This window comes from Lipotes vexillifer, unplaced genomic scaffold (assembly GCF_000442215.2).
Source record: "Lipotes vexillifer unplaced genomic scaffold, Lipotes_vexillifer_v1.1 scaffold28, whole genome shotgun sequence".
In the NCBI taxonomy this organism is placed as follows: domain Eukaryota; kingdom Metazoa; phylum Chordata; class Mammalia; order Artiodactyla; family Lipotidae; genus Lipotes; species Lipotes vexillifer.
The window spans coordinates 963504-981888 of NW_006793929.1; the positions used below are offsets into that span (position 1 = coordinate 963504).

The window sequence follows — 18385 nt, forward strand, 5'->3', positions numbered from 1 at the left end:
GTATTACTTTAGGAGAGCAAAATGTTAAACATGTGATGCAAATTAAACATTGTTTGCCAGGTGACTGGGAATTTACTTGCCACGATGACCAACTGTACCACAATCTCAAGGACTCCTATCTCTACTCAGTTTAGAAAACCGGTCATCCTGTAATTAACAGAAGGGAATGAAAGCAGGATCTGCCCTGGCTCCTGAGTCACACTCACTCATCTAGTAAAGTTTTCACTCTTATCTTCAAGACCTCAATGAATATGTTCTTGTATTTGCTTTTGTTCAAACAAAATCCTCATTGCCTCCATATAGCTGCTTACTGACTACTTGCTGGTCTGGTTTCCAAGCTTCTGCCTTAACCTGACCTTTTGTATCTGTGTAATTCCCTTGTTCCTGACTGCTCTTCTGGGTTGTACTATGGCTATAGAGCTTCTGCCTGCTTGCATATCTTGTCAGCTTCTGATAAATTCTCTTGGTTTGGCATGTTTCCTATCTGGTTCCTGCCTTTCATTCATAACCCCAGCCTTAATTTCCTTGATCATGGACTGTTCTATAATTCACTTTTGCTCACTGTTCTAATAACTTGCCTGAAGTTGCTCAGAAGTAAAATATGAAACCTATGCCAATAAACACTACTCACAAATATACATTCATGTATATACTGGGCATACAATATAGAACCACTGTTAGAACCTATCATGATAAAGTTCTATCATGATGGACTGACTAAAGTAGGATCCCATTTCTAAAGGAAAACAATCAGCTCCTCAAATAATATATTATACTGAGTAATAATTATGAAGCTACTTTTAAAAATATTATTTTAGTAGTACGGTTTGGCCAACTCATTCTAAAAGTTCATTTATAATTTTGGTAATTCATTAAAAAGGCACTAGATCTCTTTGCCTCCTACCTGTTAATAAACAGTTCAGAAACGCTGGAATAAGCAACATCTAATTGTATAAGGCAAATTACAATAAACAACATCTCACTGTATAAAGATTTCAAATCAGATTTTTCTCATAAATATGATTAATCATGAGACTGGTTGAAATTCAGTTAATATTGCCACCTTGTGGTCTGGTTGTACCTTGACCAATATGAAGGATCTTTGCCAAGTCTGTTGATTAACAAGTTAACATACTAAACTACTGTATTGGCTTTTAAGATTCAGATATTCCAAATGTGCCGGTAGGAATCTGATGTATGTTTTCTATTATTGTACTAAAAATAACAGTTGTGTACAGAGTATGTACTTGGGAGTTACATGATGTAATATACATAAACTGAATTTTACCCACATTTTTACCCTCTTTAACTTTCTGTAGCACTTATTGTGTGTGTCATTCTCTTAAAAGTGCCTTATAGCTTTACGTAGTTAGCTGTGGATGTACCATCTCCCCAGTAACCCCTCAGATTCCTCGAAGATAGGAACCATTTTTATGCTGAATTCAGTTTTCTAAGGTAGAAATCATTTTTATATTAAATTTGGCTTTGTGACTAGGTAATATATGGTTCCAAGTTTAAGCAGCGAAAAAGACTGCATTAAAACGTCTCTCTGCCCTCTAACCACTTAGTGCCCTCCCTCCCAGCAGCCGGCAACCACAGTTTACCCTTTTTTGTACCTGCCCAAAGCAGCCAGAGCAGTGTGGGGTGCAAGATGGGCAACATTGTAAAGAAAGTGCAACTGATCTTTGGTATTCTCCAGTTCTCTCTTTGCAGATCTCTTTTCCTCTTTCTGGGGCTTCCCCACCAGTTCCCTCTGGTTGACCACTGGGCTCTTTACACCCCTCCACCAGGGCAAAGGCAAAGCCGCTGCCTCAGCTGGAATCCTTTGCACTTACTGTCTGAATTATGGATACAGCCTCTCCTAACTGCTCTTGCCCCTCTTTTGTTACCCTTCTGATTTATTATTTTTCCAACATTTCCTGAACAATCTTTCTAAAAGGCAATTCTTCAAATAACTTCTGTGTATGTTGTAATGAAAGCTTCCTAAAAATACAGTTCAGACATATCCTTCTTACCTCTTTATTACCACCCACCTTCACATTCCACTCTAGCTACAGGACCTACTTTTCCCCCCTCTACTTGTTGTCCCCACTGCCGGGGGTGCCATTCTTTTTCCTCGCAGTTTTTCAACTCTGTCACCTCAGCACCCAACATACTGCACACTGAATAGATGGGTGATGAATAAAGTACTCGACAATCCTTAATGGACCTCCCTACCAAAATGCACCCGTGATCCTTTCTCTCAGGGGGGTGCCCGGATCCATCCAGCTATGTTGTGAAACAGAGTCTCAAAAAAGAACTCACAGGAGGATGCTAAAAGCTGAGAGGAGTTTGATGTGTGATGTCTGAAAATACAATTCCAGAATCTAAAAGCCCTGATCACTAATGGTGGAATTTCAGGTAATGCGACAGGCTAGGGAGAAAAAGTGTCTAATGTTGACTGAAAGTTTACTACGCTAAATGTTGTTCAGATAGTCTTTTATTTATATTCTGCCCTATTCCAGAATATACTTAGATGGCTCACTGTGCTAGGCGTATCTTACTCACTTGGGTGTTCTTCCCAATTACCGACGGGACACTGAGACTGAGGGAGATTGAGTGGCCTACAGAAGTCCACGGCATTAGTGAGAGGAAGAGTCAGACCTACCTGACTCCAAAGCTTCTGTCCATTTACGACATTACATTGCTAGCACCTTCAACTCAAGAAGGGTAGGAAATCACCTGCTTTGGCAACATGAGGCTACTGCCTTACTGCCTGAAAACAAGGGTTGCAATTCAGGAGTCCTTAGAATCTCTCATCTCTCAAAGTCCTGAATGGTCTTATGTATACCATAAATAAATGCTCAAGATATGTTTATGGGCTGAAATTAAATGATATGTTAAATACAATGAGGAAACCTGTTTGGGGGAGGAATTCCTATTAATGGTTTGATTGTTATGTAAGTAGGTAACACCACACCTATTACAGGAGTCAATCCAACACTATTTTATATAATACTTTATCAAATGGACATACCTAACATCCTTGGTCTAGCTGTCTATTCCAGGGTTGTCACACATGCCCAAATTTATCAGGAATCATCTGATATCAGACATACCAGTCGACGTGTGTCTAGTCGACTGGTTACTAACAGAGAAATGGAGAAGAGAGCCATCTGCCCTCTGGTCCTGGGAAACAGGTGGCTCCACAACAGAGAGATCAATTCTGATCTGCTACACAATCAGGTGGAGCCTCTTTTGTCAAAGGTTTGTAACTGTAAACTACCATTTCCAAATATAAGTGAGCCCAACTTGATTCTGGCCCCTTGTTCTTCATCCAGTTAGGAGGATTCTGCTTATCTAAAATGGCTAAGTGGCAAATAAAAGGGGTGTATCCTTGAGTTACCCTTCTGGACATTGGTGACATTCTAAATATATAGTTAACACGTAATTGTCAACATTAAAATAGGCTATGCCTTAAAGAAATGCACTTGATTCAGCTGTCCCTATGAGTGCAATCAATCAACAGCTTTAGTGAAAACTCAAGTATCTCGAGCCAAGGTGGAAATATATATATACGTACTTCAGACTTTAATATATTCTTCAGTTTATTAACCTCCAAATTAGTGTCTTGAACCTTCTGTTTAATGTCACTAAGCTCATTATGAGTATCATTCAGTTTTTTAGACAGGGCCTATAAGAAAAAGACAGATCTGACTACAAAAAATTAAAACTTGCTCTATGTCAAAACTACCATAAATTTTTAAATATTTACAGTAAATATGATAAATAAAAATTAATATACCTAATATATAAAGCTCATATAAAGACAGTGAGAAAACACAAGAGTCCAAACAGTAAATGGGCAAAGAACCCAAACACAATTCACAAAAAGGAAGCATAAGTGGATAATACTTGAAAAATGGTAAAATTTACTAGTAATCAAAGATATGGTAAGGAATGGGCGTTTCCATGTATTATTAGAGTAAATGTACATTTGAGAAAAGCAAATCTGTGATCTGCTACCTGGTGATGACATGAGACATTTTTAAAAGCTCATAAAAACAAGAAAGACAAAAATATGTTACTTTTTGTTAAAGGTGGGAGATGGATACTTGGGTATTCACGATACCCATGTCCACTTAGAAGGTTTTTTAATTTAAAAAAGAAACCTCATAAGCGTTTGATTCAATCTGAAACTAAATCTATAAAATTTAACGAAAAAGAATGTTTATTAAGGCATTATTTGCTATGTGACAATATTTATTCACATTAGATGAATGATGCAGTAAATAATAGTATCTACATAGTGGTAAAACCACACAGAATACTATGCATTCATGAGAAATGTTTGGAATAATTTTTAATAACAGAGAAAAATGTTAATGTATATTTGAAAAACATCAGGATAAAACACTAAAAACAACTCAGTTTGTTTAAAATCGTGGTATTGAGGAAGAAATTTTTTTTAAGGTTTCTGCTTTCCAAATCTTTTATGATATGGGTTTTTTCTTTCTTTTAACATCTTTATTGGAGTACAATTGCTTTACAATGTTGTGTTAAGTTTCTGCTGTATAACAGTGAGTCAGCTATACATATACATATATCCCCATATCCCTTCCCTTTTGCGTCTCCCTCCCACCCTCCCTATCCCACCCTTCTAGGTGGTCACAAAGCACCGAGCTAATCTCCCTGTGCTATGCGGCTGCTTCCCACTAGCTATCTATTTTACATTTGGTAGTGTATATATGTCAATGTCACTCTCTCACTTCGCCCCAGCTTACCCTTCCCCCTCCCTGTGTCCTCAAGTCCACTCTCTACGTCTGCGTCTTTATTCCTGTCCTGCCCCTAGGTTCATCAGAACCATTTTTTTTTAGATTCCATATATATGTGTTAGCATACGGTATTTGTTTTTCTCTGACTTACTTCATTCTGTATGACAGACTCTAGGTCCATCCACCTCACTACAAATAACTCAATTTTGTTTCTTTTTATGGCTGAGTAATATTCCATTGTATATATGTGCCACATCTTCTTTATCCATTCATCTGTCGATGGACACTTAGGTTGCTTCCATCTCCTGGCTATTGTAAATAGAGCTGCAGTGAACGTTGTGCTACATGACTCTTTTTGAATTATGTTTTTTGCAGGGTATATGCTCAGTAGTGGGATTGCTGGGTCATATGGGAGTTCTATTTTTAGTTTTTTAAGGAATGTCCATGCTGTTCTCCATAGTGGCTGTATCAATTTGCATTCCCACCAACAGTGCAAGAGGGTTCCCTTTTCTCCACACTCTCCAGCATTTATTGTTTGTAGATTTTTTGATGATGGCCATTCCGACCAGTGTGAGGTGATACCTCATTGTAGTTCTGATTTGCATTTCTCTAATGATTAGTGATGTTGAGCATCCTTTCATGTGTTTGTTGGCAATATGATATGAGTTTTTAAACAACCTGCAGTCCACAGAGGGATCCATCTTCTACTCTTGGGCCCTCTGACCCAAACAAAGGAAAAAACTATTCTTGAACATTTGTATATTGTTATGATACTAATTTTCTTCTTCTGATTATAAAAGATGTTTGTGAAGGTGTAACAAACAACTATGATGTTATAGTATGCTAATAACAGTTAAAAAATATTTATCGGGCTTCCCTGGTGGCGCAGTGGTTGGGAGTCTGCCTGCCGACGCAGGGGACATGGGTTCGTGCCCCGGTCCAGGAAGATCCCACATGCCGCGGAGCAGCTGGGCCCGTGAGCCATGGCCGCTGAGCCTGCGCGTCCGGAGCCTGTGCTCCGCAACGGGAGAGGCCACAACAGTGAGAGGGCCGCGGACCGCAAAAAAAAAAAAAAAAAAAAAAAAAAATTTACCTAGTGATTATGTGAGACACTCTACATTCTTGCCAGGCATATTCTCATCTACTCTCCATTTTTACAGTTGATAAACTGAGAGAAGTTAAATGATAGTATCACACAGCCAGGCAGGGGACTTGAACTCATGTGGGTCTTAAAGACTCCACTCTATTGTCTTCTCATGTAGAACAAAGCATGATATAAAGTGCTATGTGGTTTTATCCCAGCTACATTAAAAAGTTCATGTAAAAGATAGTATAAAAATTTTTAAGTACATTGAAAATCAGTTAAAAATACATTAACAGTGGGTAACTCTGGGTGGTAAATATGAGAGTTTTTAATCTAATTTTCATAAATATAAGTTATATTTACCTTTAGCCTATTTGCTTTAGCTATAAATAGAGCACACAAAGTAGATCCTATAAATTCACATCTCTTGTTTTTATTGCTATTAACTTCTAAAATATAAACTTTCTTTTAAAATAGTTTTAGACTTATAGAAGAGTTATTAAAATAGTATAGAGAGTGCCCATATACCCTACACTTAGCTTCCTCTATTATTAACATCTTATATTAGTATGGTAAATTTGTCACAATTCATGAACCAATATTGATACATTATTGACTAAAGTCCATATTTTATTCAGATTTCTTCCATTTTTACATAATGTCCTTTTGCTGTTCCAGGATCCCATTATTCATTAATTTTTGAACAAAGTAATTTAACACCTCAGGCAACTTTTTAATAATCAATCAAGTTTTGCATCTTTATATCTGATTATGTAAATTAAAATATTTAACAGTTAAAAAAATACAGACTTTTATGATGCAAACTGAACACATTGAGAGTGATAGCAAAGCAAGGGAAACTATTTGGACCAAAAATTTTAAAAGGGGAAGAAAGTTTCCACGTAGAATTTTTTTTTCCTTTTTTCTTTTTGGTTTTTTTTGTGGTACGCGGGCCTCTCACCGTTGTGGCCTCTCCCGTTGCGGAGCACTGGCTCCAGACGCGCAGGCTCAGCGGCCATGGCTCACGGGCCCAGCCGCTCCGCGGCATGTGGGATCTTCCCGGACCGGGGCACGAACCCGTGTCCCCTATGGCTCACGGGCCCAGCCGCTCCGCGGCATGTGGGATCTTCCCGGACCGGGGCACGAACCCGCGTGCCCTGCATCGGCAGGCGGGCTCTCAACCACTGCGCCACCAGGGAAGCCCCAAGTAGAATTTTTTAATGTTAAAATTAAAAGTGGTATTGGTAATGAGAGCTCTGGATAAAGCTGAACTGTACTGGCTTAGAGAGGAAGTAATTAAAAGAGAAATTTTCCTGAAAAGAATCACAGTGCTAAAGAGGACCAAATAATGTATCATGGTCTGTATACTCATATTCAAACGGAGTAACAGTCCATCAAATAAATCTACGCTTTTCTTAAAAATTTCGGAAGGTTATCTTCATTTGTTGGTTTATTCAAATATTTATCCTTCACTAAAGAAGTACATCCTAAGGTTTAATGCAAATCTATTATACCCCCCATTCCCTCTTTTCTCTGATATTTAATACTATATGTCTGAAAATTTCATTTAGAAATTATGTGGCATATTCTGTGTAATAAAGGTAAAAAATGGCTAGCTCCAAAGCCTGAGCTTTTCTACAAAATGAAATGAGGGCTATGCCTCAGAAGAAATACCTATTTTTCTTGGAGAAAAAGATTGTAGGAACAAGTATACCTGGTTTTCTTGTTTAGCTTTAGAAAACTGTTCTTGGAGATTGTCATTCTCATGAGCCAAGATATCCCTTTCCCTGGCAATTTGAGACAGCTCATCATTTGTTTCATCCAATTGCCGACGCATTCTGGAAATGTCTTGTTCACACATAATTAGGGCTTCAGTAGACTGTCTATTCCACAAATCAAATAGTACATAAGCAGAGACATTTTACCAGAACAGAATAACAAATTTTCACAAGACAGAAGATAGACAGCATGAAAACATTTGAAGACGTTTTAAATACATTTAAATTTGTAGGAAGAAACACTGCAGAGATAGGGCACTGAAGTTCCTCTGTGTTGCCAACATTTCACTATAAAAAAGGATGCCAAATATACACGGTAGTCAATGATTTGTTAAGCATTTCAAAACTTCTGACATTCAAGTATAAGAAAGCCTTCATCCGACCTCTAGCTGCTATGGCTTAGTCTCCTCTGCAGACTCCTCTTCTCCCGCCCTCTTAAAAATGAATGGTTCTCAGAGCTTAACCCTTAGCCTCCTGATTCTTCTCATGCTACCCCTTCTCTCAGACAATTCCTATTCATATCCGTGGCTCCCAACCCTGTCTACACCCAGATGACTCTGAAATGTTCACCCCAGCCTCAGCCTCTCCCTTACACTCTAGACCCTTATATTTAACTGCTAACTAGACATACTTATAAGGACATCTCAAGAGCTCTTCAAAGAAAAATCTTTTCTCACGTAGGTTCATCATGTCCAGTATTCATCCCCAGACAGAAACCTGGCATTTTCCTAGATTTTCTCCTTTACAAACACCACACTCCTGTCCTCCAAACTCCCAGCCCCAATTTATTATCACCTCTGCAGCCTAGCTGATCTTTCCGGCATAAAAATCTCAAAATTCTTTAATGATTTCTCATTGCCCACAGGCTCATTTGTCTGTAACACAGGCCTCTGCCTGCCTACCTAGCCTCTCCTCCTTCATTTCTCCCCTTACACTTTGGGTTCCAACACACTCACCTACTTGTCATTCAAGAGGCTCTTGAACATGATCTGTGGTTCTTTGTGGCTGTGTCATTCTTTCTACCTTGAATGCCTTCTCTTTCCTTTCCTTGGCAAACAGCGTATCCTCCCTTTACTTCCCTAAACGGACTTAGGCCTCCTTTCAACATTAGAGTTATCATCTTACATACAACATTAAGCTCCTTGTTTCTTACTATCTTTGTACAATACCTAACATAGTACTTTGCCCCCAATAAGTGCTCACATTTTTGTTGAATAAGTGACTTACCTTGATGCCTGTTCCATCTCAGCAATGATATTCTTCATGCCTGAAATGGTCTTTTCCTTGAAAAGTAATATAAGTATTAAATAAAAAATTATCTTAAACTGTTATTTCTGTTAAAACTGAATAAACTAAAAGAATTTCCCCTCCCTTTTGGATTTCCATTTGGTTTTAAGCATTTATATTCTATTTTTCCTTGCTACACTTTAAAACTAAAGCCTAATATATCAGTGTGAGTATATGTACTGGATAAAAACAATAGATTATGCTCATTGAAGCAAAGACTATACTTAGGTGTATTGATATGAGATCATTATATCAAATACTGTTAAAAGATGTTTTGTGCAGTTATCCAGCAACACAAGAACCCCTTAAGCACCGTTTTTGGAAGAAAACCAATGGTTTGGCATTGTAGTACTCTATACTGGGAATAGGACTGATTTACTTCCTCATTTCTTCATGTTATAAAACCCAGGACAGTGAATCATGTAAAACTGAATTTAGTTATTAAGAATAATAACTTCGACCAAGTATAATATATATATATATGTCATCAACATCATCTTCAAAAAGCTATTCCAATGGAATTACTTATAAAAGTATATGATTAATTTTAGGTGTGAGTTAACAAGGAGGTAGGCATTAGGCCTAGAGCAAAGGTATAAAAAAATAAATTGCTATTCTTCCTTTTCAAGGGTATGGTGAGGAAGTAGAATTAATGGAGTCAATCAAGACTGAAATGAGGGGGAATATCTTAATGCCATCAATACCATTCCCACACCTCCTCCTTTAAAAACTCGCTGATCCTGAACTAGTTACAGATACTTTACATAGGTTCTTAGCACTAACGTTAGTCCTAAAAAAGGAAAATTATTCTTTCACTAAATACCTAGATTTCACTTTGCCCTTTAAATTTTCAAATTCTTAGTAACCAAGTAGCAAGATGAAAAACTAAATCTGTATTTCCCAACTAGTGCTGTTTTTTTCATCAGAGAGACAGGTGTGTGTGTGTGTGTGTGTGTGTGTGTGTGTGTGTGTGTGTGTGATCTTCCTTTACTCACGTGCTCCTCTCTAGGGTATTTTTATCTCTGGTTTCCCATTCTGCTTTCTGGTAGAATGGTACAGATTCCACATCTGGCAGTAATGGGTATTGAAGCATGGTTAAAATATCCATTAGCAAAACTGTTAAACCGCTTTAAGAAGCACAAGCCAATGGAAGAAAAACTCAGAGACAATACCACTTAAAATGGAATATTTACACATGCTTTTGAAATACAACTTAATACACTTCTAAATAAATTCTGAAAAGCTAATTGAACTTCTAGTGTTTCTGACAGAAGTTCCTTGGTTAAAATTTAAACATGGTTTATAAGCCTAATAAGGACTTTGCTTTATCAACAGAAATTCATCTTGAAAGACTCTCTAAGAACACTGTAAAGTATCCAGGGCAACAAAAATTACTGTATAGAATCCAATAATATATCCTCTTAGCCTATTTTTCTTTTAATATGACCCAAATAGTACTATTTCTTAAATTGTTGAAATTTATGCCATAATTAATCAATTTGATATTCCTTGTACAATCTCAATACGTCTGTCCAACCAGTGACATAGATTCAAGTTAATTGTTAAAAATTCAACCTGGACAGGATGGTCATAAATCTACTCAGAAAAAAGAAACAAACTAAAATTTTACACAAATAATTCTGGCTTTTATGATTCAAAAATCTGTGAACTGGCTATTGAATTTTCTAACTTTAATTGGTAGCAAGTAGTAGAACATCTTTTAAAACTATGATTACCAGTAAAAATTCACCTTATTCACTATAATATAGACTTTTCCATAGTAATTTATTTCTGTAATCTCCAGATAAAACTATAAAACTACTGCTTTTCACTGAAAGGCATTATAAATTCAGCTCTGAAATATCACTCTAGAGAACATTTCCTCTTTTGAATGTCTAACACTGCTTTAAAAAGTTATTTTCCTTTCATAGGATGGATGCATTTACATTCATAATCCTATACAAAACTCTTAATTTTGAAATGGACTTGCAACACAATATCCTTTGTGAAGGAAAAGATAATATTGGTACAGTTAGTAGAATGGAAGAAATGTGAAATACAAGGTATAACAGACGGAACAGATATTCAGAAAGAATTGAGTAATTTGTTTCTAAATATTAATGTTTCTAAAGAAAATCATGTTTAACTATTCAAAAAGTGGTTTGAATATAATGAGAAACAAAATCCCACCCCCCAAAATACCATAAAATTTCAAAAATATTAAGGTATTAACTATAATATTAAGGTATTAACTATAAGGTATTAACAGACTTTTCAACAAGTTATAAGCCAAAATTTACTACCTCATGTATTTTGATAACTTCAATTGTGCTCATGATTCCCAAATCTATTTTCAATTTTCTCTCCAAACCTTAAAATCCAGGAGCCTATGAATATTTCACTACATGTCCCAAAGGCATGTCAATAATCTTCCTCTCTAAGCTTGTTCTGTGTCCTGTGTTTCCTACTTCACACATAGGAACTATTCATTTGGTTCCTACATCAGAAAGCGCATCTTGTCAGTCTTACTTCCTAGAGTTGTCTGTTTCTCTCATGGATACTGCCACTCTCCTAATACAGTTCTTATCATTTTACTACTAACTAGTGTCCTTGTCACTACTCTCATTTCCGTACAATCAACCTTTTATGTAGATTAACAAGGGCTAGGATAATGTTTTAATGATCTAATTGTAACATTTCATTTTCATTATTTCAACGTTCCTCTATATCCGTGATGATGGAAACTCAACTCAACATCATGTGTAGTTCTGATTTGTTTCTTTTCTATCCCACCTCATCTTTTACCACCGCCCCCCCTTCACCCCCCCATACTCACCTCTTTGCACTCTATTCTCTGGACATATTAAACTATCAAGAAATCTCACGAAATTCTCTTATGAAAGCCTCTGGGCTTTCATATAATCTACTCTACTTGTTTGGATCACCCTTTCTCTAAAAAGTGCTCTACCTGTCTGCATCACTCTTTCTCTCACTGTCCCCTTTCTCTAAATCTTTTCTTGGCTAATTCCTAGTCATCTTTCAGGGCAGTGTAGGCACCATCACTGCGTGGAAGGCTTCCTAGATCTTCTCCCTCCCCTAATCCAACCCCCAGGCTGAATCAGGTATGTTTCTGACAAACTTCACTCATACATTGTGCATACGTCATTATGGTACTTAGCACATTCCATCTCAACAGCCTCTTTATCTTTCTGAATTATACCATAGGCCTTTGGAAGGTATGTCTAACATAATTCCTGGTACATGTCAATAAATGTTGAATGGATGGATGGCTGGATAAATGAATGAATTAGTTCCCTTAGAGAGGGGAAAGACCTTATGCCAGAGATGCTGCCTTTGCTTAAGACATCTGTGGAAAACAGTTTAGGAATTGCCTTCAGAATCAGTTTATGAGCTAGAAAAGAGGGTCAATATATCCCTGCCTTTTTGAGAACACCTTGTTGTTGTTGTTGTTGTTTGAACAACAGAAATGTGGGATGAAGTTTATCATCTAACTTTATTCACCAGTTCCATGTGATCCACTCTCAAGGCTAAGGATGATGTAACAACATGCCCCCAGTTCTGAATACAATTACAAAGGTGGTTTTAATGAAATACACATATTGCCTCCCAAGGTGGCTACCTGAAAACATAAGTTCTGGTGTGCTTTTAAAAAGAAATCAGTCTCACTGCTTTTGTTTATTATGCTTTACATTTTGATATTTGAATCAGTTATTGTTAGTGAATGCTAATCATAAAGTGATGACAGAAAAATCTATTTCAAAATATTAGCTAGTGAATTTGAACACATATTTCCTAAGACTATCTTGAAATATTTCAAAATCAGATTTTAAAGTTTTAGCTCTCTAGGAAAAAATTGAGAAAATCCTATTATTTTATTCAGATTCAAGTTCAAACATTTCTTTTAAACCACGGTTGTCAGAACATACTTTCATTGCCAAACTCTCTCCAAGGGATGCAATATTCTCAGATTTTTTATCCAAACATGCTTGCAGGCATTCCTTTTCTTTAGCCAGATCATTGAGGGTTGCACCGAGAATGCTGATTTCTTCTCGCTGGGCAATACTTTGTCTTGTAAAATTATCTAAATGTGTAATCATAAAGGCATTGTTTTAATCAAGATAAATTTTTTTCCAGTTCAAGCAGAGTGAAATACTTTTCAAAGAAAATTCTCCTATATTATATTCAATGACTAAATATAAAGTACTGTATCCCAAATAAATAATGGCTTTTGTTGTTAGTGATTAAAAATGAAGGTTAATCATGAAATTCTAAATGATATAAATGTAAAAGCACAATTAATACATTTGAATTAGAACAGCAAAGGATATATGTGGAATCTAGAAAAATGGTACAGATGAACCGTTTGCAAGGAAGAAATAGAGACACAGATGTAAAGAACAAACATATGGACACCAACGGGGGAAAGGGATGTGGGGGGAGGTGGTGGGATGAATTGGGAGATTGGGATTGACATATATACACTAATATGTATAAAATAGATAACTAATAAGAATCTGCTGTATAAAAATATAAATAAAATAAATTCAAAAAAACATAACGGAAAAGAATATGATAAAGAATGTATATGTATATATATGTATAACTGAATCACTTTGCTGTACAGCAGAAATTAACACAACATTGGAAATCAACTATACTTCAATAAAGTATATTTTTTAAAAAAAAGAACAGCAAAGGAAAGTTCTTTATAACAAGTTCTCAAAGTAGAATGTGTGGTGGGGTAGGGGAGGGTGTGTGGATGAAGCACGTGGACTATCAATTTTCCCCCCTCTAATTTCACCTCCCTCTAGCTTAGAATCACTGTTGGATGTAAGCTGGTAATTAACAGATCTTAATAAAATATCCAATTAAGTCATCTTCAGAGTCAAATATCTTCTAGTATTTTGGTTTTTCTAAAGTAGTGTAATAAAAATTCCTAGAAAAAAATATCATCCCAGGAAGTCTGATTTGATTTGTAAGAATGCTGGCAAGCCAATGTCACTGTTGAAGGACTGAAAGATGATGTAGAATAGTGGTTTCTAAACTGTGGTTTCTCAACCAGCACCATTGGCAGCACCTGGGAACTTGTGAGAAATACAAGTTCTTAGGTCCCATCCTAGACCTACTGAATTAGAAATTCTGAGTGGGCAGACCAATTTATGTTTCAACAAGCACCCCTCCCAAGTGATTCTAATACACAATAAAGTTTGAGAACCACTTGAGGAAATTGGTAAGGATACAAAAGCCCTGGCAGTATCCTACTTCGAGGAGCCCAGCTCAGTGAGGTTTAGCTCTCCAGGTAAAGACTGAAGTTTGAGAACCACTGGTCTAGAGCTCTACCAAGGAAGCTCTGTGTGACTAGAACTCTAAGTAAATGCCTGCCAAGGGCCACCCAGTGCAGCACTAAGAGACGTAATCCCATATGCCAAGAAGGTGATTTATATAATACATCACATCCCTTTTCCAGGCAAACCACATGTTTTGGGTGTTCTGTTATCTGAGTTCATTCCCATTGACATAAAATAAACTCTAAAACAGCTAGTATCTCCTAGCTTTAAAATATCCTCAACCCCACATCCCACTTAAGCTACCACCCCATTTTTCTACTACTCAATAGCCAAACTTCTTAAGACTTCTATTCTCTCCTGTCTCTACCTCCTCACTTCCCAATCATTTGTCAACCTACTCCATCTTCCACATCTAACACTGTAATTCAAACTTTTTTGGGGGGTCAGTGCTACCAAAACCTCCAATGTGCCAATCCAATCAATGTTTTTTCATTCTCATCTTATTTTGCTTCTTGAAAGTATCTGACAATTGATTATATCCTCCTTTTTAAAACATGTTGCTCTCTTGCTTCCCAAAATGACACTCACTTCTGGGTTTTCTTCCTATGTCTTTGGCTTCTTCTTACTCAGTCCTGGATCCTCTTCTCCTCATTCTCTATATTTCCCCTAGGTGATTTCATGGTTTTAAAATATCATTTATATGCTGATGTGTCCCAAATGTATATCTTTAGCTTAGATTTCTCGTCTGAGATACAAACGTATCTATTTACCTGCTTACCCTACCTTTTTACTTGAACTTAAAATATCCAGAAATGAGTTCTTCAATCTTCCCCTTTTATATTTTCTTTTAATACTTCCTGTCTCAATAAAAAGCACCTCCACCCACCTAATTGCTCATGTCAGATATTTTTGAACTGCATAATAGTAAATCTTAAAAATATTTATTGCTTTAAAATGGGCTCTTTTATAGTCTTCACCAAAATTTTACTTCAAAGTTATAACCATATTTTCATAAAGATCACTGGTAAGAAACAATAATAGGAGACTTTATAAAAAATAATCTTTATAAACTCAAGTGATACCACAGATATAGCCAAATATATGTACACTTTCCACCAAAAATAGTATATATGTAATGTATTTCATTACAACACCTATGGGCATGACATACAATACAAAAACTTATAAATTCAAAATTGATCATCATAAATTTACGAAGTATTGCTGCTTTGTTTAGCTATTTCTTCATTGAAAAATATGAAGCCATGTCTAAGTATTTATGGTCCTAAATTTAAGTAAAAATTTTTATTATCAAAGAATAATATATTTTCCCATGATTTCTGACTAAAAAACTTTAATTTAAGAGCATATTTCTAAGTTTATCTATGTTATAACTGAAGAGAAGAAAACTTTTTTTAAACCAGACTTTTTAAAAAAAAGTAACATCAGGGAAAAAGAAAACAACTCACCAATTTTTTCATCCAAGCACATAATTTTCTCCTGAGTAAGCTGTAGCTCATATTTTTTCTTAGCAAGGTGTCGTTGAGTATCAGAAAGATCTTTTTCTGTGTTTTCATATAAAAGTCTGTAAACATTTTAATAGTAAAACTAATTCTGAAATTTTGTTTTATCAACTTTTTAGTGTATTTAAATCTAAAAACTTTTAAGAATACTAATGTACATTTTTTTCTTCTTAGTATTTTCATTACAAAAACACATTATAGGAGGTTTGAAACATAAAGGATAAAAAGGGATCCTCAATCTACCACTCCAACATAAGCAACTATTAGCATTTTGGTGTTCATTAGTTTGTATTGTTTTGGCTACACATATTTTAAAGTTACCATATTCTAAATTCAAAACTGAATCCTGATTTTTTTTCCACCTACACTTAATCTTTAATATTTTTTAATCTTATTATTCAGCCCTCCAAATTATCATCTTCTGGCTGAAAAACCTTATATGAGCAGTAACCATTTACTTAAGTACTCCCCTAATATTAGACATTTAGGTTCATTTCAGGTTTTCACTATTATAAATAAATCTGTAATGAATAGCATTTCATTGAGTCCACAAACATTTATTAAATGTCTAGTATGTACCAGGCACTAGGTGTTGAGGAAGCTATGGTGAACTAGGTGGGCAGTGGCCCTGGTCTCATGGAGTTCACAGTCAATAAACAAATATTAATAAGTAAACAGACTATAATTTCTGGAAATATGGAAGCTAGATAATCTGAAAGTCCTCTCACCACGAAACACTTACACATACTAAATATGATGTAAGAAGCAGCCTTTTAAACGTATAGCAAAACTTAGAAGGATTTGTAAGGGAACTCCCCTGGAGCCAAATCAGAGCAATAAGACAATGAACTGATGTTATGTTAGATAGAGTTGGGGTTTGCCTGTCTCTGTGGCCTAGAGTCTTGCCTTTTAACTCAGGAACAGAAGATGAGGCCACAGAGATGGCTGCAACACAAGTATTAGAACTAAGGTCCGGGAATTCCCTGGTGGTCCAGTGATTAGGACTCTGTGTTCTCACTGCCGAGGGCCCAGGTTTGATCCCTGGTTGGGGAATTAAGATCCCACAAGCCATGTGGCATGGCCAAAAAAGAAAAAAAAAAAAGAATTAAGATCCTCTACCATAAGGCCACTAAGGGCTACACTATTACTGGAGAGGACTAGAAGAAATCAGCTTGCCAAACATTGCTAGGGCCAGGGTAATAAAAATAACTAAAAGTCTTCATTGGGAATTCTCAATCTCAAGATAAGATATCAAAATAAAATCTGGTTCCAGGATGGTCACATAATCTAGAACACTCAGTGGAAATAAAAGTTCTCTGGAGGGACATGCCCTCAACTCAGGCACAAACTAAACCTCAGACAGAGGTCTGTTGAAAATGAGCTCACAATTCAATCTTAAAAACACATTAAGAAACAACCCAAACTTAGTGGGAGTCAAAAGACACACAAACTAAATTAAATCCCAAAGAACTTCAGATTATAGCATTATTAAATAGCAATTTAAAAATAGTTTTAAATACTAAGACATAACATAAGTAATAGAATACACAATGAAAAGAAAAAAGAACCAGCAGATTTTTAAAAGAACCAAAGAGAACTTCAGGAAATTAAACTAAAGTCACTGAAATAAAACTTTTAAAAGGACAACATCAAATGACAAGTTTAAGAACAAAACAGACACAGCTAAAGAGACAATTAGTAAGATAGAAAGAAAAAAAAAAAGCCAGATCAGAGGAAATTATCTATAATAGAGCACAGAAAAAAAGATAGAAAAAATACAAAAGAAAGTTTAAGAGACATAAAGAATAGAATGAGAAGGTCCAATATTCACCTAATAAAAATTCCACAAGAGAATAAACATAATATTCAAAGAAACAATGGCTCATATAATACATGAAATCTTAAACTAAAGAAACATCAGTGAAAAACATAAACAGCAACTTTGAGGGAATGTAAATCATGGGTAGAGCCAAAAAGAAATCTGTATCTATTAAGACAATTATAAATGGAGGAGGGTAAAAGTATTTAAAGGGACACAAGATTTCTACATTTAAACTGATAAAATGTGACACCAGTAGGCTGTGTTGAGTTATGTGTGTATAATGTAATACCTAGAGCAACCAATGAAAACATCTACATAGAGATACTCAAAAGTATTAAAGATAGATCCAAATGAAATTCATAAAAATGTTCAAGTAACCCACAGAAAGGTGGGAAAAAGAAAACAGAGATAAGAAAAACAAAGGGAAGAAACAAACAAAAAAACAAATAAAACAGGAGACTTGAGCCCTAACATATAATAATTACATTAAATACATAAGGTCTACCTTATTTGTGTTAGCTAAACACTAGAAACAATCAAAATGTCCCTCAATAGATGAATGGTTAAACTGTGGTACATCCATACCACGGAATACAATGATAAAAGTACATAAAACTATACATACACATTGAACTAGTGACAATTTCTGCTTTTGATATTGTACTATAGTTATATAAAATGTAATAGCTGGGAGAAACTGGGTGAAGGAATCTCTCTGTATTTTTGCAACTTCCTTTCACCCTAAATTATTTTAAATTTAAGAAGTAAAACAAATTCTCAAATCCAAGCTGCACAACTAAAATAAATAAATAAAAATCTCAGGGTTGG

At 35.7% G+C, this 18385-nt stretch overlaps 1 protein-coding gene across 3 annotated transcripts in view; it reads right to left on the reverse strand.

The window, feature by feature from the left end:
• TSGA10 (testis specific 10) overlaps positions 1-18385 on the reverse strand; it is a 104515-nt gene that overhangs the window by 28416 nt on the left and 57714 nt on the right. For all 3 annotated transcript variants that reach the window (XM_007466884.1, XM_007466882.1, XM_007466883.1), the window contains 5 exons: positions 15682-15797; positions 12851-13005; positions 8844-8899; positions 7553-7721; positions 3563-3673 (listed from right to left, as the gene is read on the reverse strand). In XM_007466884.1, the coding sequence (XP_007466946.1) occupies positions 3563-3673; positions 7553-7721; positions 8844-8899; positions 12851-13005; positions 15682-15797 (607 nt within the window). The remainder of the gene's footprint in view (positions 1-3562; positions 3674-7552; positions 7722-8843; positions 8900-12850; positions 13006-15681; positions 15798-18385) is intronic.